Below are 24,766 nucleotides of genomic sequence, written 5' to 3'. Positions count from 1 at the left end.
CCATTCCCTCTGATATTTTCATACTTACAGCAACTTTCTTTTGACTGGTAATTTTATAATATATGTTTTCTTAACCATTCCCATTAAACATCTCTGTTGCTTTTATATTGAAACTGTGACTCTTATATGAGTATACAGTTGGATTTTGCTTACTTTTATATTCCATTTTGATTTTTTATTAATATATTCAGACTTTAAATTTATTTCAATTGAGAGTATAATTAGGTTTATATATATCATCTTTCTGTTTGTGTTCCATTTGTCCTGTTAGTTCTGTGTTCCTTTTCTGCTTCTTTTTACCTTTTTTTCCCTTTAATCAGGTATTTTTGTTTTTCCTTTTTTTCTCACATTAGCTTGTTAATTTATGGTTACCTCTTTCTATGCACTTCATTCCTTCCTGCATTATTATTCTTCCATCATTTTCTTTGACCTTAAGGACTTTCTTTAATATATATTTTAGTTCAGGTCAGTTTTTGATTGCTTGAAAATTTCTTTCACTTAAAACTTTGAAGGATATCTTCTTTAGATATAGAATTCCAGGTAGGCTTTTGGTGTTTGAAGATGCCATATTTATTATCTTCTGGCTTTAATAGATTCTATTGAAAAGTCAGTAATAAGTCTTATTTTTTCTTCTTTGAAGATACTTCTTTCCAACTCTTACTCCCCAGACTACTTTTAAGGTTTATTTCCTGTATTTGCTTTTCAGCATGGGTGTGGTTTTCTTTGTATGTACTCTGCTTGGAGTGGGGGAGGTTATGTGGCTTCTTGAATCTGTGGTTTATGTCTTTCATCAGTTTTGGAAATTGCTTGGCCAGAGGTATTTCAAATATTTAATCTTTTTCATTATCTCTCTTCTCTGAGGTAAAGTAGGTCCAAAAACACATATGTTAGAATCCCTTACCATTTCTCATGTGTCTCTTAGACTCTTTTCTGAATTGTTTTCTTTTTTTACTTCTGTGTTTTAATTTGCATGTTTCCTACTGACCCATCTTGTAGTTCACTAATCATCTCTTTTATCTAATCATTTTTAGCCTGTCTATTAAATTCCTAATTTCAGTTATTCTGCTTTTTAGTTCTGGAATTTCTACTTGATTATTTGTGGTAAATTCTAGTTATATATTGAAGTTTTCTATCATTTCCTGTATTTTCTTGAACATACTGAGTATGGTATATTCAAAGTTTTCTCGGTTAATTGCAACATTTGGATCACTTGTAGGTTTATTTCTACTGACAATTTATCTCTTGTACTGGGTTGACCAAAAAGTGCCTTCGGTTTTTAAGTAAAACTAAAGGGCACATTTTTCATTTTCACCGAGAACTTTATTGAACAACGTATTCACCCTTTTGTTCCACTACCTTCTACCATTTTTCAGGCAACTTTATAATTCCATCTACCCAAAACTTTTTATCTTTTTGAGTAAAGAACTATTCCAGGTGGCTTTTACAGTCTTCCAGGGAATTAAAATTTTTTCCATTAAGAGAATTTTGTAAAGACTGAAATAAATGGAAATGCAAAGGTGCCATGTCTGGTGAATATGGCAGATGAATCAGAACTTCCCAGCCAAGTTGTAACAGTTTTTGCCTGGTCTTCAAAGAAATATGTGGTCTCACATCATTCTGATGGAAGATTATGCATTTTCTGTTGACTAATTCCAGAGGCTTTTTGTCGAGTGCTGCTTCCAGTTGGTCTAATTGGGAGTAGTACTTGTTGGAATTAATCATCTGGTTTTTTTTGAAACGAGCTCATAATAGAAGACTCCCTTCCAATCCCATCATATACGTAACATCACCTTCTTTGGATGAAGACCGGCCTTTGGTGTGGTTGGTGGTAGTTCATTTTGCATGCCCCACAATCTCTTCCCTTCCACATTATTATACAGTATCCACTTTTCATCACCTGACACAATTTGTTTTAAAAATGGACCAGTTTAAGTAGAGAATCGCATGCAGAAAAATGGTCAAGAAGGTTTTTTTTTCATTTAACTTACATGGAACCCAAACATCAATGCTATTAACATAACCAAGCTGGTGCAAATGATTTTAAACGCTTGATTTGGATATTTTGAGTTTGTTGGCCATCTCTCACGTGGTATAACATTGATTGTCCTCAATTAATGTCTCGATTTGATTGCTATCAACTTAACTGGTCTATCCAACCATGGAGCATCACCCAGGGAGAAATCTCCAGCACAAAACTTCACAAACCACTTTTGACACATTTGATCAGTCACAAAACCTCCATACACTGCACAAATCTTTTTTTGCATTTCAGTTGTGTTTTTACCTTTCTTTAAATAAAGCATAATATGCCAAAAATGTTGCTTTTTTTTCCATCTTCAGTATTAAATGGCTACACAAAAATTCACCAATTTTGATTTTTTTTCTTTAATGCACGCTGAAATGACAGCTGTCACAATACAATCTAACAAAATTGTTTTGAATAAAGTTAAGACAACTAAGCACTACTAGAGCCATCTTATGGAATAAAACGAACAAACCTTTTGGCCAACCCAATATTTTGAGTCAGCCAATTCTCTTTATTAGCATTTAATCATTGATTAAGTATCAGACATATATGTAAAAAGTATAAAGGCACTGGAAGATGTTTTGTTTCTCTAAAGAGGATTTAATTTTGTTCTGACAGGCAGATATTGTATAGACAGAGATCCTTTTGAGTCTTATTTTTAAGCTTTGTTAGGGCTGGTCTGTTTCTGGTTTCTCTTAGGGTTGAGCCAATATAATGTTTAAACTGAGAATGGGATATTTACCAGGTTACCTTCACCTTGTTTTTTCCTAAATTCTAATCCCTTTCTCCATAGCATCAAATGACTAAAGAAATTTCTTTTTAGCTTTTTAGCACACCAGCTATTGCCATTGCACTTTGAGTCTAGGTATCTCTCCAACACATATGCTACTTGGAATTTGCAAACATATGAAGGGTTTATTTTATACAAGACTTTGAGCTCACATTTCAGTGGTTCTCTCCTCTCAGGGATCTTGGTCCTTCAATCCTAACTGCCTTGGCATCCCTACACTTTAACCTCTGTCTCTTCATTCCAGTGAAACTGCTACAAGTAGGCCTTAGATTTCTGCTTGGCTTCTCTTTCCTGTTAATAAAATTGGGAATTTCCCTGAGGGAAAATGTGGCAGGAAATACAGGGTTCATATCTGCATGAGACTATACTCTCTGGGATCTTAGCTTTTTAAGTCTTGACTGCTTCAATTGTTCTTGAGTACCTTCAGCTCCTTTTTTTTTTTTTTTGGGATATGTGGGCCTCTCACTGTTGTGGCCTCTCCCGTTGCAGAGCACAGGTTCCAGACGCGCAGACTCAGCGACCATGGCTCATGGGCCCAGCCGCTCCACGGCATGTGGGATATTCCCGGACTGGGGCACGAACCCTTGTCCCCTGCATCGGCAGGCGGACTCTCAACCACTGCGCCACCAGGGAAGCCCTCAGCTCCTTTTTTATTCCAATATTTATAGTTGTTCCCAGGCGAACCTTAATTCTAATTAGAGCTATACCAGAATAAAATGTCCAAAATGAAATGTTTATAAATATTTCAAGTCAGTGATTATTTTAAGTGTTTCAGACATTATTCTCACCACAGTGAACAAAAGAGATAAAATCTCTGCCCTCAGTGACCTTACATTCACTTAAGGTGACAGACAGTGAATAAATATATAAATATACAGAATACTAGAAGATATTGAAAATTGCTATAAAAATTTTTATAAGGAAGGTTAAGAGATAGAGCATAGAATCTGATTGGACTATCATGGGAGGCCTATATGAGGTGAAATATTTTTATAGAGATGTGAAAATAAAGTGAAGGGATAGCCATTGGGTAATGTGGTGCTGGCCTAAGTGGAGGGCAAGTATGGAAGCCTTGAAACAGGAACTTTTTTAGTATATTAAAGAAACAGAATATTTACAGTAAGTAGAACTGATTAGTTGTGGAGAATAGCCAGAGATAGGGAAGAAACAGAGGAATGGTCAGGGAACAGTTCACATAAAGCCTGTGATATGAAGTCAAGAACTTTGAATTTTATTTCAAACGTGATAGAACATTATTATTGGGTTTTGAGCAAGGGAGTTAAATGTATTATTTGTTTTAAATGGATGAATTTGTTTGTAATACAGAGATTTTAGTTTAGGGGAGCTAAGAATTAAAACTAAATACCAATTAAGAAGGTATTATTACTTTGCCTTCCTTTGACATATTTTTTACTCCCTTTTTTATGGCCATCACTTCATTTTAAAATCATCTTACAACTTCAGATGACATAATCAAATTACAAAAGTGTCCCTATATTTTTTGTTCTTTCTTTCTCTTATTTTCATCTTTACAACTGTAAGACATATCTAACCAGGACTTCCCTTTTATCGCTTATTTAGGTCATAACAATAATTGCCTTTGGTATAGTCTGTACTTTTCTTTAAGATTTATCACAAGAGAGTTGTAGTGATATACATGTATTCAAACTTATATTTTCCTTCCCAGCCAACAAATACTGAATGTTTACAGTATGGTAGGTACTGTACTTGGTGCTAGGGTAGGTACATTGATAGATATAACATGGCCCCAAGTTTAGGAGATGTCAGAAATATATTTGAATATTTTCAGCTATGAAAGAAGTAAATATAAAATGGTCTTAATAAATTAGCCTCAAACAAAAAGCCCGGATCAATCTGCCATGAACTCTTTATATTGGTTTGTTGCCTCTCTGAAATGTGTTTTCATTTTACAGATGGTTAATCAAGGGGACACTGATAACGAAGGTCAATTTGTTTTAGTTTTTATTAAGCATAGTTTACCTTAATTTTAAAGTGCCAAGAAATGTGAGGGATCTGAGATTGTATCCTGCATGCAGTCTAACAAGTTAGGCTGCCACACTTTCATGGATGCTGGCAGAAGAAATGAGACATTTATTACTTGTCACATCAGGCAGCAGAAGCCTCATGTTTTTATGTATTCCCTTTGCCCCCAGGTTCCATAGGCAGGAATTCCCCCTTAGGAATCTGGAAGCTTAGAAAACCCTATATTTTATAAAAGGCTGCTAGCAAACCTGTTCATCCTATGCTCCAGGGGAAGTAGTTATTTTCTTATACCAGATAGCAAACAAATTTTGCCTTCTGCTCCAGAAGGAATCACTCAAAGACTATATCTTCCAAGTCTGTTAGCTATATTAACATCCTTGGAAAGATAGTCCAGAACAAAAGATATCATAAGTCATGAAGAAATGTTAGAGACCTATGGAAAACTATCTCCCAACAATATGTACCCTTCATGTGTACATGGCAAATTTTCCCCCAAGTACCCACTCCAGTGGCTACTCTGAATAATCTGACAGGGGCTAGGACAAAATCCATTAGGTTATCCTCATGATGCATTTAATGAAGGATACTATCAATACCCCAGGCGTTTCCTCTTTAAGTTTCTGTATTGACCTTCCCACTAGACTTGAGGCTTTAATCCAGGTACAGCTGGAAGTATTAGCTATTACAGACTCTTTTTGGGCCCGCAAGGAGGAAGTCGAAGGCAGTTCTACCATCTAAAACAACCCTGGCCAGTGAATTGAAGCTGACTTGAATGCTTTCCAGGACCATAATGGTGTTTCCTTAAATGTTTGAAGGTGATCTATGACCAGGACACCTTCCAGGTGGCATCTGTCTGCCCCATAGGATGACTGAGAATGGGAGTGGGGAAAACATCCAGGCTGCACCCTGAGGATGTGTCAATCACGCTGGCCTGAGACATCCTATTAGGGAAAGGAAATATGTTTCATGCCCAGGAATGATCAGGAGAGAATCCAGAGTTGTCAAAATAGGACTGTATTATCCTCCATGTATTTTTTCATAATCATTACCTGGGAAGTAGCTGCAAGAGTATGATCCCTTTCTGGGGGCAGCCACATTAACTGATCAAATTGCCTTATTTAGGTATGTGGACAGAAGGAAGTGAGAGTGGTGAAGTCAGACTATTGTTGAGTACCTTTTGTGATAAAAGGCACATAACTGTCAGGCTCCAATGGTTCAGAAAACTGAAAACGTATACAGACAAATTTCAAGGGCCACAGTTACATGGCCAAACTTAGCTGATAGATAACCTGAAGATGTATCAAAAGTTGAGAATGGAGGAGAGGGTTTAGAAGGTGAGATTTGAGATTCATAATGGGCCAAATTTCCAAACTGTAAGGATTCTGAGGTGCTACAAAAGTTATCAAGAAGTGTTAGAAAGAATTCTTTTGAAAATGGCATGAGGCAGCTTGGGTAGAAGAGGAGAAAAGTATTAGGGCTCAGAGTTGGGGATGGTGAAGAATAAAAATGAGACCAAGACATGGCTTTTAGAATTTCTAAGACCTGTTCAACTCTAACTAACTTGTGGCTTACAGCAAATCTGATTCTAGTTTCATATGTCAAATGAAAGGATTATATTAGTTGGTATGAAAAATTTTGTACATACATATGCAAATAAACATGAATGTTATTCCCGGCTCTTCTGATAGCCTTATTTCCTAGTCTCTCAAAGTTGGATTATAGGATAATAATTTCTTCTCTGATAAAAAGTCAAATATATGTTTATCTGTTCAAATGTTCAATTGTGAATACACAGTTACAAATTTATCTAAGTTCAAGTTTATTTTTAATGTGTAAGTAAATTTGATAATAGTCTTCTAATAAACAGAAAGCTTTCCAAATTCTCAGTTGTAAGTTAACAGAAGGTTTTCTTAAGCAATAATTGAAATTTGTATAAATGTCCAGTAGTAAGCATGATATATTAATATACATTTTTTTAAACAGTAGTATATTTTTAATCTTGGCCAATTCCTCCTGACATTTTGAGATTTTTTTCCTCAACATACTAGGTACTGCCAACTATAGTTGATATTAATAAGCTTGAACTCATATAAATCAGTAGTCTTGGTAACATTTTTGGTTGAGATTATGTAATTACTGAAAGTATCTTTAGCATTTTATATTAAACCTTCTATTTATGTCTCTAGAAATTTCCAAGAGACAGTGGTTCTGGAATCAACTAACACAACATTGTAAAGCAACTATACTCAAAAAAAAATTAATTAAAAAAAAAAAAGAATTGTTCTGGAATCTAACAAAAGTTTGTGACCTTATATTGAAAACCAAGAAAAAGTATTTTCAAAGTTTTCTGCACTTTTAGATATCAATTTAAAGAACTAATTTTTTTCCTCAAACTTCATGTAGCTTTTCCAAGGAAGAAACCTCCATCATCATCTATATGATACAGCAAAGAAATCACTGTGCTTTGTGGGACCTTGTCCTGCTGCAGAAAGAAAACAGCTGGAGTCCCAGAGAGTATAAAAAGAGGTGGTTTGGCAGGTGTTTAAGAAAAAAAAAGTTGTTTCTTTATATAAAAATTAGTGCATAAGTCAGACTCCTTGCCTGGCATCACTAGTCCTTTTCCACAGTCACTCCTCAGGTAGCATATTACCTTTAAAATTTCTCTTCGGGGCTTCCCTGGTGGCGCAGTGGTTGGGAGTCTGCCTGCCGGTGCGGGCGGCGCGGGTTCGTGCCCCAGTCCGGGAGGATCCCGCGTGCCGCGGAGCGGCTGGGCCCGTGAGTCGTGGCCGCTGAGCCTGCATGTCCGGGGCCTGTGCTCCGCAGCGGGAGGGGCCACGGCAGTGAGAGGCCCGCGTACCGCAAAAAAAAAAAAAAAAAAAAAAAATTCTCTTCCAATTCTTTCATTGTGGGAAAGTACACATAACATAAAATTTACCATCTTAACCATTTCTAAGTGTGCATTCAGTGGTATTAAGTATATTCATAAAGTTGTGCTACCCTCACCACCATGCATATCCAGAACTCTTATCTTACAAAACTGAAACTATATACCTGTTAAACAATAACTCTTCATTCTCCCTTAATATCCTAATGTTATAAACACCTTAATTTGCATTTACACCAGCTTCAGTAGCATCCATGAATTATTCTCCTTTATAGCTACATCTCCACCCCTTTCCGTTGTTGATGTCACAAAATTGCATCTTTATACATTGTGTGCTCCAAACATAGACTAATAATTTCTCTAAATAGACTAGTATTTTAAATCATGTGGAAAAGAAAATGTTGAGTTACAAACCAAACTTTCAATAATGCTAGCTTTTAAACTGAGAATTGTTTGTTTTTAAATGTATTAGTATCTTAAAAAGTGGAGTGAACAAACTGTTGTTACAATAATATTAGCTTTTATAATTTCCCATGTAGTTACTGAGATCTTTATTTCTTCATATGCCTTTTAATTGCTGCCTAGTATCCTGCCATTTCAACCTGTAGAACTCTCTTTAGCATTATTTTCAGGCCAGATCTAATGGTAATGAATTCTCTCAGCTTTTGTTTATCTGGGAGTGTCTTCAGTTCTTCCTCAAATCTAAGGACAGTTTTGCCAGATATAGGATTCTTGATTGGCAGTTTGTTTGTTTTTCTTTCAGCACTTTGAATATATCAGCCCACTGCCTTCTGGATGTCAAGGATGCTGATGAGAAATTGCTGATAATCTTGAGGATTCCTTGTACATGACGAGTTGCTTCTTACTTGCTCCTTTCAAGATTCTCTCTTTGTCTTTGTCTTTCGAAAGTTTGATTATAATGTGGCTTGGTGTGGGGCTCTTTGAGTTCATCTTACTTCGAGATCATTGAGCTCCTTGGATGTTTATATTCAGGTCTATTGAATTGGAAAACTTTTAGTCATTATTTCTTCAAATATTCTCTCTGCCCGTTTTTTTCTTTCTTCTCCTCTGACTCCCATGATGAATATATTGGTACATTTGATGGTGTCTCACAGGACCTTTAGGTTCTGTTCATTTTTATTCAATCTTTTTTCTTTCTGTTCTTTAGATTTGATAATTCCATTGCTGTATCTTCAAGTTCACTCATTCCTTTATCTGCCTACTCAGAGGCAGATCCCTCTAGTGAATCCTACCAGTGAATTTTAGTGAATTTTTCTTTTCAGTTATTATACTTTTCAGCTTCAAAATTTCTTCTTGGTTTCTTTTCAGGTTTTCTATCTCTTTATTGATATTTCCACTTTGTTCATAGATCATTTTCTCCCTTTTAGTTCTTTGAACATATTTAAGACAGTTACTTTAAAGTCTTTGTCTAGTAAATCTGCCATGAGGTCTTTTTAAGGCATAGTTTTGGTTGATTTTTTTCCTTTGAATGGGCTGTAAATTTTCCTGCTTCTTTGTATGTCTTGTGATTTTTATTTAAAGTTAGACATTGAATCTAATAATGTGGTAACTGTGGAAATAAGATTCTCTCTCTTCCCCAGTGTTTGCCAGGTTTTTTGCTTTTGTTTTTATTGTTTTTGTTTTGATTGTTTTAGGCTGCGTCTGCGCCAAGGATCAGCCTGAGTTGTAAACTCAAGGTCTTCTCATTTCTTTTCTAAGCCTGTGCCTTCCCCTGGGCATGTGTACTGACTTTCCCCCATATGTGCAGATGCTTTTGAATTTCCTAGTCTTTTTTTTTTTTTTTTTGTGGTACGTGGGCCTCTCACTGTTGTGGCTTCTCCTGTTGTGGAGCACAGACTCCGGACACGCAGGTTCAGTGGCTAGGCTCACAGGCCCACCACTCTGCGGCATGTGGGATCCTCCCAGAGCAGGGCACGAACCCGTGTCCCCTGCATTGGCAGGCGGACTCTCAACCACTGCACCACCAGGGAAGCCCCATATCCTAGTCTTTTTTAAAATGAATATTCTAGTCCATAGTGTTTGTTTCCCAAAAAAGGAAAAAGAGGAAAATGAAGAGGGGAGGAGTTGGGGGAAGAACACCTGCCCTTTAAATCCTCTGGAAATCACTTAGTAGGTGGGGTAAATAGCCTTACAACAATAGGGGAGGTGCCACGCACTTCTTTGTACCTCTGAGATCAGAAGCAACACTCAACGGTCAGAGTACAGATCTCCAGTCTTTGGAAGACAGTGTCCTCATTGTCCACCCTGGCTCCTGCAAACTGTGTGCAAGGTACTTCTAAAACGCATGAATAGCTGCCTGCCTTGGGGCCGGGAAATGGAGGATAGATAGCTGCAACTGTGCTAAGGGCTGACATTTACCAAAATTAACCACAATTTACCATCCAATTCTTCCCCAGGACATCACAAGCCTTCAATAGACTCTAGAGTTCCAAAATGGTTACACTAGACAGATTCTGCCAGTTTAGTTGTTGTCTAGGTTGGGAGACAGGTTCCTGGTGCTCCCTACCCCACCATCTTCCCAGAATCCTCTGGCACATTGCCTTTCATAATATTGTCTCCACATCTTCTCTTCATTTTAGCAATTTTACAGAATAAGAATACTAATTTAGTGATAGCTGATATGCCTTGGGCCTTGATCTTTCCTGGCATAAATATGAATTTTCCTTTATTTGTCATACAAAAGAAAGAATTTAGAAATCTGAGCCCTCCATACTGTTTGCAATTTTGCATTAAATAGCTCTTCTTAAACCAGTTATATATTCTTAAACCAGATATAACTGGTATATAACTGTGATATATATGTTAATGATCTCTGCCTAGAAGGAACTGGACAATGTACTGGTGCACAACTGTATCCTTTTTACATAGATATTCAAATAACATGAATCTGATTAGGTTTCCTAAGACTAAATGCTGTAAGTAATGGTCTGTCATTGTGCTGCTGGCCTGTAGTCAAGATGTCTTAGGCTTGCCTTTCCAATGGTTTTTCAAGAGATAGTCAAGAAGCACTGAAGCTGTATAAGTGGAAAATTGCATTTAGGTCTTCTCAGTTTATAGTCATTCCAGTTTTTAAAACATAAATATGTTTGATCATTTTAGAAACTTCTAAAAAACAAGTTCATTGGTATTATGATCATCCTTTTTTCTTAAAGATTCAAAAACAATTATAGAACCACAGAATATTATTTAAACCATATTAGATAATCCAAGTGAATAAAATTTAGATAATTATACCCTAAATTATACAACACGAGCATAACTAATATATTTCCATTGTAGAACGATAAATTTGGAAATTACATAAATGGAATAAAGATGTTGTAAGATGAAGAGTGAAGTGACTTAAGATCATTTCAAATTTAAATTTATATTTTTATCATTCAAACTCTTGAACTAGAGAATATAATATCAGGAACCATGTTCTGTATATTGCCACAAAATTCTTTTTTCCATCTCTTCAGAAAATTCGTGAAATGTTGAACTAAAGTTAAGTAAAAGCTATCTTACAGATAGTATTTACAGAAAATTGATACTAATATGTTAAAATACTATAAATTTTTAATGGTGAGGTTTGATGGAAAATATTATATTTTGCATAATAAAGAGCTAAAGGATTATTTCCCTCAGTTACATCTAGAGTTGGCTCAGAGTCATAGTTCTCAAACAGTTAAATACACTGAACAATCTGCACGTCTCATTTTTTAGAGCATGTGAGTACTCAAGGCTTTACTTTATTCCACTTGGGGATGAAAATCTTATCCCATTTTTTAGAATGTTTGCATTAAACAGATACATAACATCTCACAGAGTGAGCAAGTAGCAGATTTTCCTCTCAATAAAAATGCTGAAATACTTTCTTAACATGTGTAGTATATAAGACAATTTAAAAGAATCTTTGTAAAAGTTATGCAAACTAAATTATATACATTAATGTTATTATTTGTGCAGGCTGCCTTAGAGAAGGAATGGCTTGCTTTAGATTCCACCCGCTTCCCTTCACAAACACTGCTTCTTCCAAACCAGCTGCACTGGCCAAAGGTAACATGTCATGGAAACCTCTTAGTGCTCGATCTTTGCTCATTTCTTAAGGTTATGCTCTGCTGCAGTGATTAATAATACAATTTATTGACTTGAAAAACACAATTACTTTTAGAAGCCTCTGACTTCCTCCTCATCCCCAGATGTAATTTTTCATGTAGCTTTTCTTTCATTTGCTCCTGATTTTTTTCTTTATTTTGGATTTCTTTCAACACTTTATTTCACAGTAGCCAAAAAAAAAAAAAGATATGCTTCAGCTGCATAAAATCACTAGTTGACAGCACTTTAAAAATAAAAAAATATGCATTAAAAGGGCAACAGCTGAAGATTCTCAGTCAGAGGTCAATGGACTGCAATATCTGTTATTTATTTGATAATCTTTGAAGTTTTTGTTTTCTGAATTTTTTTCATGATCTTTGCAATTAATCATTCTGTATACGCAAACTATACCAAAAGCATATCTCTCATGACTACAACAAAGGACATTTGTATATATATTCCATAAATTTCATTTGATTATAATTTTTATGTGAGTTTTTCTTAGGCTACTCAGTAATATGCATGTAAAGTAATACAATAATCATGCTAGATGTTTTTCAATTTATTTTATACTTATGTACATTTTTTTCTGATAAGTTCTCTGGAACCTTAAAATCTGATGATACTTCACTTAATTTACCAAGTCATCCAGCTCAAGCATGGCTGTGTAATGAGAAAGAAAATTTGTTTTCATCGGAACACACACAATTTAATAGCAGGTAAGCTAAATTGCTCTTTTAGAGGATCAACCTCTAATGAATGACAAGAATATTATACTCTTTACAAAAGTAGTAAGATGATGAAAAGAGGTATGAATTTGTTAAAAATGTAATGATTTTATGGAGTTTTCAGTGTAAGTAATATGTGTGATATAAGTTTATTAAAGCAAACACAAAACTTAAGTGTCAGTGAAATAATGTTAACTGTTGTAAACAAGTGAACTTTTAAATATTGCTATATAGGTAGAGATAAGGGTTAGAATAAAAATTCCAATGCTGTGTTTCTTTCAACGAAAGGATTGAAATATGCTTGAAGTAATTGAAATGTAAACATTTTAAATTAATGGCAGACTTTTATTACTTTTCAAGATAAAGTTTTTCTGTAACTTAAATGTATTTTATTTCCGAGTTTGAGACAACATAAACAGCTTGTAGTTTTAAAAAGTGCTGATATACTTGTGTTGATTCAGTTAAGTGTGGTTTTTTCTTATTGCTAGTTCAGAAAATAGAACCTTATCCAGGACACCTGAATCAAAGACCAGCAGAAAGAGTTTGCTAAAATCTGAAAAAGAAGAAAAAATTTCAGAAGAATGGTATGTGGTCGGTCTGTTTTACACTAAACTATTAAGAAATTGAGAAATTTTTAAATATCCAAAGCAGATATTTTTCAAGATTTCAAGAATAGCTTTATTAGTTTTTAAGAAACCATACCTCTGTTAAATTACAGATTCTTCAATGGGAATTCAAATTTTTTTGTGTATGATATAATTCAGATATGTGTGTTTATATGTATGTGCATATATAAATATAGTCTGGGGATTTTTTGCCTTTATTAAATTTAATCTTTTAATAGGGGCTTTAAGGATATTTCTACTGCTCAGCAAATGCTGAAGAGAGCACAGAAAATGAAATCAAAGAAATTAAGGAAAAAATTAGGTGGGTAATCAATGATCTTTGCAAAACTATGTATCTGACATTAAAGATAAAATCTTTTAAACTATTTTTTAGCAAATTGTATTTAATGAGAATAGAAATGAAATGCACAGATATAAGAATGTCCAAGGTAATAATTCCATAAAAAAAGAACAAGAAAACTTAGAGAAAATTATGATATTACATTTAATGATTTATTATACTCTTAAATGCTATTTTCACTTTTGCCCTGTTCCTTAGCTACTTGGCTATTGATTATTCTATCTATTGTGCACTGAGAATTATGCTGTAATTGGTTTTGAAGCTGGTTAATCTCAGCAAATGTTGATTCTAAAGAGTGTCTGCTTCGTGTGATTATTCCTTTGTGTGTTTTTAAATTGCTTGATTATTCAGTAAATTATTTCTATAAATTCATCAGTTCCATGAATATCAGCTATAAAGACTTCACAACTTGACACTTTGGAAAAGGAGCACAGTGTATATCTTTTGTGATTATGCTGAACTTGTGAAATGTTCAAAGGCATCTTTTCTTATATTCCATTTGCCAGGCTACTCAAATCATTTGTCTTTCTTTGGAGACCTCTAATCATTTTATTAAAATTACTTAATATGTGGAGTAATTTGTAGATGTCAGAGCACGAAATTGGTTGTTATGAATTTATAACCATAATTAAAACAATTTAAAAGTATTTGTATATTTCATATAACTTTACATTTACTTAAAACTTTATATTTACTCATGGACTCATAGGCTCAATATAAGTAACATGACTTTTTTTTTTTTATCTGTTTTGAGTTTCTCTCACTCATCAGTTTCTTTTATAAAGATCTTAATGTCAGTGAAATGTTTCCATAAAAGTAACATTACTCCTGAGAAGAGCAAGGAATCTATATCCTATAGTTCTAGCTTATATCAGCATACAAAGAAGCACTCAGATTAATTTTTATCTTTATTAATTTTTCTATTATTTTAATCAGTTCAATCATAGAATTCTAAGAAATATGTATATTTAATTTTTAAAAACAGAAATAAAAATAACCAAGATACTGTTGGTTTCTAAGTAATACCTGTTATTTGTTGGCACAGCACTTACTAGCCATTGATAAATTACTGATGACTCAGTTTTATATTCCTAATGTTCAACTTTCCTTTTTTGGCATTATATTAGTGATATCTTAATTTTCTCTTTTATCTTTTTGAGATAACTATAATGTTTTTTGTTGTACTAAACGTTTGTCAACTTTAAAATATTGAAATTTTAAGCATTTTTAGAGAAAATGTAAATATGTGCTCTGTTTGTCAACTTGCTTTATGCCTCCTGTACTCTTGTAAACTCCTACTAAGTTCATCAGGGCTCTATGGTGGTTTCCCAGGGAAATACAACCCCAAACCCTTAATGAAAATGAGACTCTCAGTTCCAGGGAAGTGGAATTCAGTAAATCGGGGTAGTTTGATAATGTTATATTGCTTTGATATATATTTCTACTTATTTTCAACAGTATCAAAAACAACGTTTAAATCAATGTTTTGAGAAAAATAAAAGTTACTGAAACTCCTGGGGCAAGTTCAAATACCAGAAGTGGCTTAAGAACTGATTTAGCCAACGTTCAACAAATAATTATTATTTATTTACGTTCAAGATCTAATTTCCTAGATATTTACAGCGTTTGCAATGTCTGTGATAGTGAAAGTAAGGAAACTTTTATCTTGTTGGAATCTGTCTCTGGAAATATATAGGTGTTTCTTGCTAATTCTTGTAACTGAAGGGTTTTTTTTAGGTTGAGTACATTTTTAATTGATCAGCATAGTAAATAATATTTTTTAGAAAAATTTTAATAAGGAATATATGCTCATACATAAAAATCATTGCTTTAATGGCCAAAAATTAGACATAATTATTATGAAGCAAAAATTAAACCTCTTTTTATCTGTCACAAGGGGGCATGGTAGGGTAACAAATGAAAAAGGACATCCAAGTTAACAACCACATCTTAAATTTAACATTTTGACAGTGGTCATTAAGCATGACCTGTTATCTCTTCCCTCTTGCATCTCCCTCCCTCCCAAGAGGGAAGAAATATGGGAACATATGTATAACTGATTCACTTTGTTATAAAGCAGAAACTAACACAACATTGTAAAGCAATTATACTCCAATAAAGATGTTAAAAAAAAAAAAAAAAGCATGACCTGTTAGGTAAAAATCCAAAATGGCAACTGTATAATTTTTATGGGGTTATTTACTTTAATTACATGATTGTAAACCAAACTGCATTCTTATTACTGTGTGAGGTTTTGTGTCTTTACATTAAGCTTTTGTTTTACTTCTGTTTTATCAAAATAGTATTAGATTGATGAAATAAAAGCAATTTTTTTTAAATTTGAATTCTGAAGTGTAAAATTTAATGATGACCTTTAAATCCTCCTCACTCTTTTTCTCTGCTCCCCCTTCACAACATATACACAGAATAGAAATAGTCAAGGTAAGATTAAAGATGAAAAAGAAAATCAGTGGGATCCTCTACAATTATGATACTTTAATCTTTAGTAGAAGATTGATGATGTAGAATTTACGTCATTTCGTATATGTGAGCAAATCATTTAAGACTCGGTAACTCCGTCTTTCTTCTTACAGAATAAAGAATTTTCTAGTATTAATGCAATCAATTTGTGTTATGCTGTTAACTTATTTGAATCTGCCTAAAATAATGGCCATAATTTTAAACTTTTATTACTCACTAATAAATTTAAATGATTTTTAGGTACTTAAATTCTGTTAAATACTTTAAAAATTTACAAGTAATTTTCAAATATACATATATGTGTATATATCTTACATGCACAACTTGCCAAGTTGAAAATTTCAAGCCACCAGAGGGCAACATTTTTCGTAAAACTGTTGGAGACTAACCAGCTCTGTGTGGGTAGGGAGGGTGTCAAGTGGGGCAGTCAGAGAATAGAAAATTAAATGGAATCCCTAAAACCTAACAAAGCACTAATCCTCGTGGAGGTGGGGCATAAATGCACGAAGTGTGGAACCTTATTTAAAATTTCATGCCATGAAAAACCTTAGAGCAACTTGCTCAGTAGCGAGCTCTTAATAATATTTCCTGTTTCTGTCTTGTACATATAGTTATTTAGCCAAGGGATATGAGTCAACAACATTTGATTTAAGATGAGAGTGAAAATAGGGCAGAAGGTAGGGGGTTAGTTATTTGAAGGAAGTTGCAGATAGAGGAAGAATACCACTGAGGTTGCTGATTAATGAAGAAGCAAGGAGCTGAGAAAGCAAGCAGTGTGGGCAGCCATCAGAGGACACTCAGTATTGATGACTTCCATTAGGATAAATGAGGTCATCTGCTTTAAACAGAAGAGAGAGGAGGGGGAGAGCAAGGGGGAGGAGGAATTAATTAGAAGCCACAGGATGGAATCTAAAATTGTGAGGAGTTACCATGATTTACTTAGTTTGGTTTTGGCTTCTAATTGTTGTTATTCCTAGTAAGTCATTGCTACTTCCCTCATGATGGACATAAGTGTGAGCCAGTAATGACTGGTCTTGTGTTTGTGGGTTTTTGTTTGTCTTTTTATTTTTACTGTTGCATCATGCACAGAAGTAATTTCAGAATCTGGTGATCTGGGTTGGAATTTAGCAGGGAAGTTTAGAGTTTAGTACTGCAGTGAAGAACATCATGTGTAAGGTGAGAGTTGCTGGGTTGTTGAAAACCCGAGGGTCAATATCCTAAAGATAGTGAGCATAATTGGTAGCAAGACTGAGATGAGCCAGATGGAGAAAGAGAGTGAGTGAGTGGTTTTGATGTGGAGCACTCCTGAGAGAGGACAGGTTTTGAGTACAGGGATTTTGGTGGAGAGCAGATGGTAAGATGTTTAAGGGCTAAGAATATAAGGATGAAGACATAACGTGGCTTTCCAACATTTATAATATTTATGCATGTCAAATTTCAAATTTCATAGTTAGAAGAAAGAAAGATCAGGATGAAGCAGACAAGGTTAATTTTGTTATAAATGTAGAGCCACCACTAGGGATTAGAATCATCTTGCAGCTGTTAGTAACACCTAGCACAGTTTCAAGTACATGTTAAGCATTCAATAAATATTTGCTGATTTTATTTCACTGAAGAAAAAACCTTGAGACTGTGTTAGCAACATTTAGTTATAGCCAAGAATTAAGCCAGGTAGAAAATAATTAAAGCTAACTCCTTAATGTGAATTAAACAGTTCATGGGCTATAGCAAAGAGATCGGGTTGCAAAATGATAAGGTAATTAAGAAATGTTAAGGAAGGATCAAAAGGGAACAGCTTAGACAAAACTGTGACAAAATGAAGTTTATTGCTGGTTTATTTTGTTTACCTTAGTGATTCCCAAAAGGAACTTAAAAGAATTTTGATTAAATGTTACTTTGTTGTGCTCTGAACAAAACAATAATAAAACTTATTTGAATACTAAGATCCTGGAGGACCCAGTCTCCACTTGTTCCCCACCAAATTCCCTGGACCTAATACCATGGTAGATGTTCAATAAATAACTGTTAACCAAATCGACAGTAGGTTAGCTAAAAGTCACTAAAGACATTTGACCCTGTGTTATGTGTATGACTGTGTGTATTTTATAGTCATTTAAATATATGTTTATATTTGAGAAGGCAAATTTAAATTAGTAAATAATACTCCTTATAAAAATGAACTATAGCTAGTCATTCAATCTTAGCATAAAACTTATTTTACAGCACTGCTGTACATGGCACATACAGAAAATGGATAAGAACCAGATTTTCACGTATGTCGTTAATGAGAACAAGATAAACCAGTGAGCTAAGATTAGGTTTATAGAAACTGTAAAGAGATTGCACAGGGGATGGAATAATTTTAAGGATATTATAATGCCTAAATAAAATTGTTACTTAAATGAGGTAATGGATAGAAAGTGTTGAGTACAGAGCCACATACATAATGGAAAGTCAGCTTACTTATGGGTTTCTTTAACTATATGATAAAGGTGTATTTAAAACCTATTTTCCAGATACTGAGCAAGTCATACTGGGAGATAAAAAATTTAAAAAACAACAACATTGACCTGCCATTGATGATTGCTGAGGAGTAGATTTGAATGACTTTGTAATGCTCTTTACAATAGCCTTATATCCTGGCTTTCTTACTTGATTGTGTATTTTTTGAGGGTAACAGTCGTATCATTCATGGGGGTCTTTTTGGGTACTCTCAGAATCAAGTGATTTTCTTCCCATCTAGAATTACTATATTTTTTGCTTCTTATCATTCTTCCTTATTATTATTCCTTAGCAATTTGAATTAATTTGTTTTTAATCAGTTTAAGGTGATGCAATCAGAATGCATTCAAAATCAGAATGTTTTGAAATACAAAGATTGAAAATGTAGCACACTTTATGTGCTCTTGATGAATAAAATGATTTTATTGAGTAAATTGAGCTAGACAACTCTTCTAAATATTTTATACGTGTTAAATTATTTAATCATGATAATAGTGTGAGGAAAGTGCTGTCATTATCCATGTTTTACATATTAAGAAATCAAGTCATAGAGAGATTTTTATTTGCCCAAAGGAGTGACAAAGAACTTATAAAAGATCCATTGCTTTTATTTCATGTGCTATACTGAATAAAATGAAGTCAGTTATGGATCCATCTATCTATTTCCTATATGTCCCACCTTATTCAAATAGCAATGATTTAAGGTCTTTTCCAAGAATATAATAAGTTGGAAATATTATTGTTGTTTATGTTTTAATTATATGCTTACTAGCTGCCCTTTATTGAGCACCTACACTTATGTCTTGCTGCTTTACACACATTATCTCATTAATTCTCACAGTAATATTTCAAAGTCAGCATTATTGGACAAAAACGGAGGCAGAGGGTGAGACCAATTTGTCCAGAATCATACAACTAGTAAAAGTTGGAGTTTGGGCCTAACCCAGGTCTGTCGAATTGTAATATTTTTGCTCAGGAAATGCATAGCTCAAATAAAAAGGCAAGAAGTTCAGGAGAATGTGTAGAAAGATCAGCAGGTTATATATAATAAGGTATCATAGAGTATGTAAACCCATGATAATCTGCCTTCCCTGACTGACTAATGCTCTTTTTAACATGTCGTTTTTTGTTTTTTTTTTGTAAATGACTTAAGTGATATATAATACTTATTCAATTAAATATATAGACAGAGGTTTTTTTATTCTTATTGATAATTCATATTGAATTCATATAGAAGCACCCAACTCTTATAATACCTTAGGTCACTTATAATTATGAGACGTATCCAAATATTGACCAATATTTTTCCTAATCTGAAATATATAATCTCTCTGAAACATGTAAATAAATCATGCTTAGCAAGGGTAAGTTATTACTGGAAGACTAATGGAAATCTTCACTATGCTCATGCTTGAGAAATAACTCTGCAGATACTCTTCTGCAATTCACGTTCTAAAAAACGTGCTACTTTAGCATTTAATTAAAATATGTAACTTGGGTTTTATGATATTTTAAATCTTATTTTTTCATTTAGCGTATTCACTTCTATTACACTAGATAGTAATCGAAGATTCTTAAAGTCTCTTTTTGCAAAATGATGTAAGATATTAATAAAATGTATGCTGCCCTGAATTGTGGTTTTATGTTAACCTACTTCATTAATTTTTTTATTGAGGTATCATTGACGCACAATGTCCTACAATGTCAGTAGATATATTAACCTAATTTAAATGCAGAACTTTCCACTCCTTATTCTACTCCCTGTTACTTATTTCACTATTTTCTTTTCTTACAGTTTTTCAACAAGCAAAAACCTTTTGTCTTAATTCAACTACACTAACTCCCTAATTTCATATTCCATAGAACCATTTATTATCATAAAAAATTATAGGGCCCTACATTTACAATTATTCTATTTATTTTGTAAAATTAATAAATTCAGAATTCTCTTGGCTATAAAAAATACTTAGAATTTATACATCTTCATTATGTAAAATATACAGCAAGGCAAACAAAAAATCATTCATTTATCTTTAAAACTATTGAGAATTATATTTTATCTGTTTCTTATCTCATTACTTGTCTTGCTTTCATCTCCTATATCTTAGCTCCTTAGAGTTTAGAAAATTAAAAAAGTAGAGTATATGGTTTTTCCTGTAACAATAGATTTTATCTACATGTATTTATGAAAACTTTACCTTATTCCAGCAGAAATGTCAGGAATTTAGCAAAGGAGCTAAAATAATAAACAGTAAAACAGCTCTGTAAGTAAAAAGATGATGCCATAACTGGAAAATTTAAATGTAAATTTTTTCTAATTATTAGTATTTCTGCCCTGTACATAAAGTATAGGCTATGCTTAATCAGATAACCAAGAATATATAAATGTTGGTTACTTTTTCATATCATAAAGCTTTTTAAAATAACATCATAATCAATTTCACAGAATTTTATAGAATGGCTATTATTTTTAATATTATTATAAAAAAATGTATAGCGATTTCAGAGAAGGAAAAAACCAGAGCTGAGCTTTTGTCTTATTTTTCTCATTTTGTCTAGATCCCACTGTGCGCCTAGCATTATTCAAAAACAATGAAAATAAAGTATCTGATACAAAATCACCAAAGAAAGCACAGCCACAAAGAGATGGCTACTTTGAAGGTATGATTTAATCACAGATATATAGAAAAGTAAAAAAGATGGAAAATTGTATTTAAAGCAAATTTTAAAAGTCCTCATTAGCCCTAAAATACATATATAAAAAATTATGTATAAAATATAATTAAGTAAAAGTCAAAATATGGCTCTTGGAGCTAAAATACTAATTTGGTGTCTTGATTCATTAGCATAGTAGTTTAGTATTTGCATAAATGCTTATATAAATTTAAATTCTTTGTATTTTTATGTGAAAGTCTTATAATGCTGTATCATCAGTGTTGCTAATTATATTTAAATTTTACACTGACAAATAATGTCACCCTATATCAATGGAAGTGAGTACATGTTGAAATGACATTCTAATATATTTACTGCCAATATATACAAATTGCATTAAACATTATGAATTTAACTCTGGAATTTTAAATATTTTACTATATTTGAAGCTTGTCCAACTCACTTCTTGGGTAAAGGATCTGCATATCTAAGTGGCAGACTGTATTCCTTATTTCAGGATTCAGAAAAATTATGGACTCATATTATTAATCAGGAATATTTAAATGTAATAGAGCAGCAAATATGACTTAAAATAAGTTTGCTATTGCTTTATCTTTAATATTAAAATGGTCATAATTTTGCCTATAGTTTTGGATTGTAATTTCTAATAGGAAAAATGGAGTCAAATATTTTGAATGGAAGTGAGCTATTCAGAAATTTTTTTTTTTTTTTTTTGCGGTACGCGGGCCTCTCACTGTTGTGGCCTCTCCTGTTGCGGAGCACAGGCTCCGGACGCGCAGGCTCAGCGGCCATGGTTCACGGGCCCAGCCGCTCCACAGCATGTGGGATCTTCCCGGACCGGGGTACGAACCCGTGTCCCCTGCATCGGCAGGCGAACTCTCAACCACTGCGCCACCAGGGAAGCCCCAGAAAGTTTAATACTTTGTCTTTTGTACATTTTAAATAAATCTTAAAAGTTATGCATCATTATAGCATGACTGAAATAGATACATTTTAATTTAAATTTCTATTCAGTAAGGTTTCAATTAAAGAAAAATTTGATAGCTACCAATTTTATATTTATTTAGAGATACCTACTAAGTATGTAGGGGTGGAAGACATTGGGTCTAGAATTTTCTTTAAGTATATAGTAATAAAAATATGCATAGAAAGATAGGGAAAGCAAGTCTGGCAAATTATTGAAATTGTTAGATCAGTAGATGATGGTATAAGGAGGTTTGTTTTACCATCCAATTTTTTTTAATATTTAAAATTCTCTATAGTAAAACATTAAAAATGTGATGACCAATGAAGGTGTAAAAAATCAAAATTATTGCAAAAAAGGTTTATGGATTAGTATTTTAATAGAATTAAAAAATACTTTCAGTGTAAAATAAGGCTTCAGTTTTAATCAGGGCTCATTTCTTTGTTAACAGTCTTAACTTCACCATTTCACTGTTTTTGAAAGGAAGAGTAGAAATTCTGCTAAAATCAATAACAACTCCACAGATATTACCTCTTAAGTAGTATAGCACTGTTACTTTAGAAAGGATATGCCTAGGAAGAAAGATAATTGGGGCATTTTTGCCCTTTAAATTAGCATGTACTTTAGAATCAGGAAGAAGAAATCTATCCCAACCTGTTCTGTTACATTTTCTCTTATCCTATGAAAGGTGAAGATATGTTACCATCAAGAATAGTATATATGTATACAGTATATCTATTGATTTGTATACTAAAATAAAATATGCCAGGATAAGTTCAAATAGTGATAGAAATAAAGTGGAACATTTCTGTATATGCTTTATGATACAATGTGCATTTTTGTTTTCTTTCCTCCATATGAAATGTGTTTAGTTTACTTTTTTATTTTTAAACCTCAAGTACATTTGGCATGTCATTAATTTCACTGAATGGTCTTTATGTATGTACCGTATATTCTAATGACTAATAGTTATTTTAAGGCTTTTTTGGATTTTTTTTTTGAAGGAATGGGCTTGGCAAAAATGATTGTTTGTAGAAGAACATTATTTTCCCTAATTAATATGTTTATTTCTGCCCCCTTTTTTAAGGGGAAAAGAGTAAGTCAAAGATTATTTGATTATTGTTGGCCACGTTGAACCCCATGTTATCTTTAACTGCTGCTCTGGCTTCATCCACCTCCTAGACTCATACTCTTTATTTTCTGACTGGCCACAGAGGACAGTCAGCTTCCAAGTTAGCAACCTGACTAACCACAGCTTCCCAGTGGAGGGCGCATTTTTAAACCAGGTGTTTTGAGATACAATTTATATAGTATAAAATGCACCTGTTCTGAGTATGATTTGATAAATTTCAATATATTTACAGTTATACAACCTAAATCTAATATAATTTTAATCTAATTAAAATCACCACAATCTAATTTTAAAACATTGGAAAAACTTTGCTTTCCCTTAAAAAATTCAAATAAAATTAATAATTGGGTATCTTACCCCCAAAAGTGAGGGAGATCAGAATTAAATTTTACTGTAGGTTTAGATTGAATGACTCTATGTGGAACAGTATCTCAACATATTTGTATGCCGGCACTGTAATAATTTTCGTGGTTTTGTTGGAATTAGATGATAGTATTATTTGAATATTTTTTCTATACTGCACATATATTGTATAATAACTTTGATTTAAAAAAATAATAAATTTAAAAATACTTCACATTGCAATGTTGCCTGTGTGGGATTTTCATGATTCCTCTTATAAATTGTACTAAAATGCTTTGATTTTTTTTTTTTTTTTTTTGTCTTTATCTGGATGTCACTAGCAGGACAGAGAGGTTGGTGGATATACTCTATTGGTCTGGGATTTAAAACATGCTTAAATATGGGGAATATTTAATATGAAATTTCAAAATATGCTTAAATATGGGGCATATTTAATATGAAATGTCAAATTATATTAAATGACATAGGTAAATTATACCCTTTTAACAGACCATGTTTTACAAAATATCTTTATATTTTGCTATATTTATGACTTGCTGGCAATTTTTATCTAGCTGCCCTTAACCCTTAAGACCCTTTAGACCCTTAACTCAGACCTAAGGCTGAAGAATCTTTGACCACACCTGTTCTCAGGGTAACCTCATACATGTGCCATGTGTCAGATACCAGTTTGTTTTTCCTATGATATGCAATTTAAGAGTCTGAGCACTTTACAGATTCAACACTGGTTTACTTGATTTATTTGCTTATTTATTTATATTTATTTAATGTCCAGTACTTGTCTTGGTTTATTCTGTATCAGCAATGATTTCTATTTAAGTTTCAATATCTGATCTCGCCTTAGAATGTAAAACATTTTTAAATTATTACCTTAAATATTTTCCATCAAGTTTCATTTTTTTGTTTCAAATGTTCAATTTGGAGCCCTTACGTCACTCTTCTATGGCTATCACTGGTATAAGAAGAAGCATAGCTTAATGGATGCTAAGTGTAGATTCTAGAGTTAGTCAAACACAGTTTGAATCTTGATTCCACCTTTTATTGGCTGTGTGACCTTGGGGACATTATTTAACTTCCGTGTTTAGCATTTTTTCACCTGTACAATTGGATATTAATAGTACCTACTTGTTGGGGATTACATGAGATCCTACT

The 24,766-nt window shown here is 33.2% G+C and overlaps 1 protein-coding gene across 1 annotated transcript in view; it reads left to right on the top strand.

Annotated features, from left to right (window-relative positions):
- LRRIQ1 (leucine rich repeats and IQ motif containing 1) overlaps positions 1-24,766 on the top strand; it is a 178,283-nt gene that overhangs the window by 103,936 nt on the left and 49,581 nt on the right. The window contains 5 exon segments of the mRNA XM_032644164.1: positions 11,674-11,763; positions 12,400-12,521; positions 13,019-13,114; positions 13,375-13,457; positions 21,039-21,140. Of these exon segments, the coding sequence (XP_032500055.1) occupies positions 11,674-11,763; positions 12,400-12,521; positions 13,019-13,114; positions 13,375-13,457; positions 21,039-21,140 (493 nt within the window).

This window comes from Phocoena sinus, chromosome 10 (genome assembly GCF_008692025.1).
Source record: "Phocoena sinus isolate mPhoSin1 chromosome 10, mPhoSin1.pri, whole genome shotgun sequence".
NCBI classification, from domain to species: Eukaryota; Metazoa; Chordata; class Mammalia; order Artiodactyla; family Phocoenidae; genus Phocoena; species Phocoena sinus.
The sequence above is the reverse complement of the archived record's forward strand: the minus strand, read 5'-3'. Positions and strand labels throughout refer to the sequence as shown.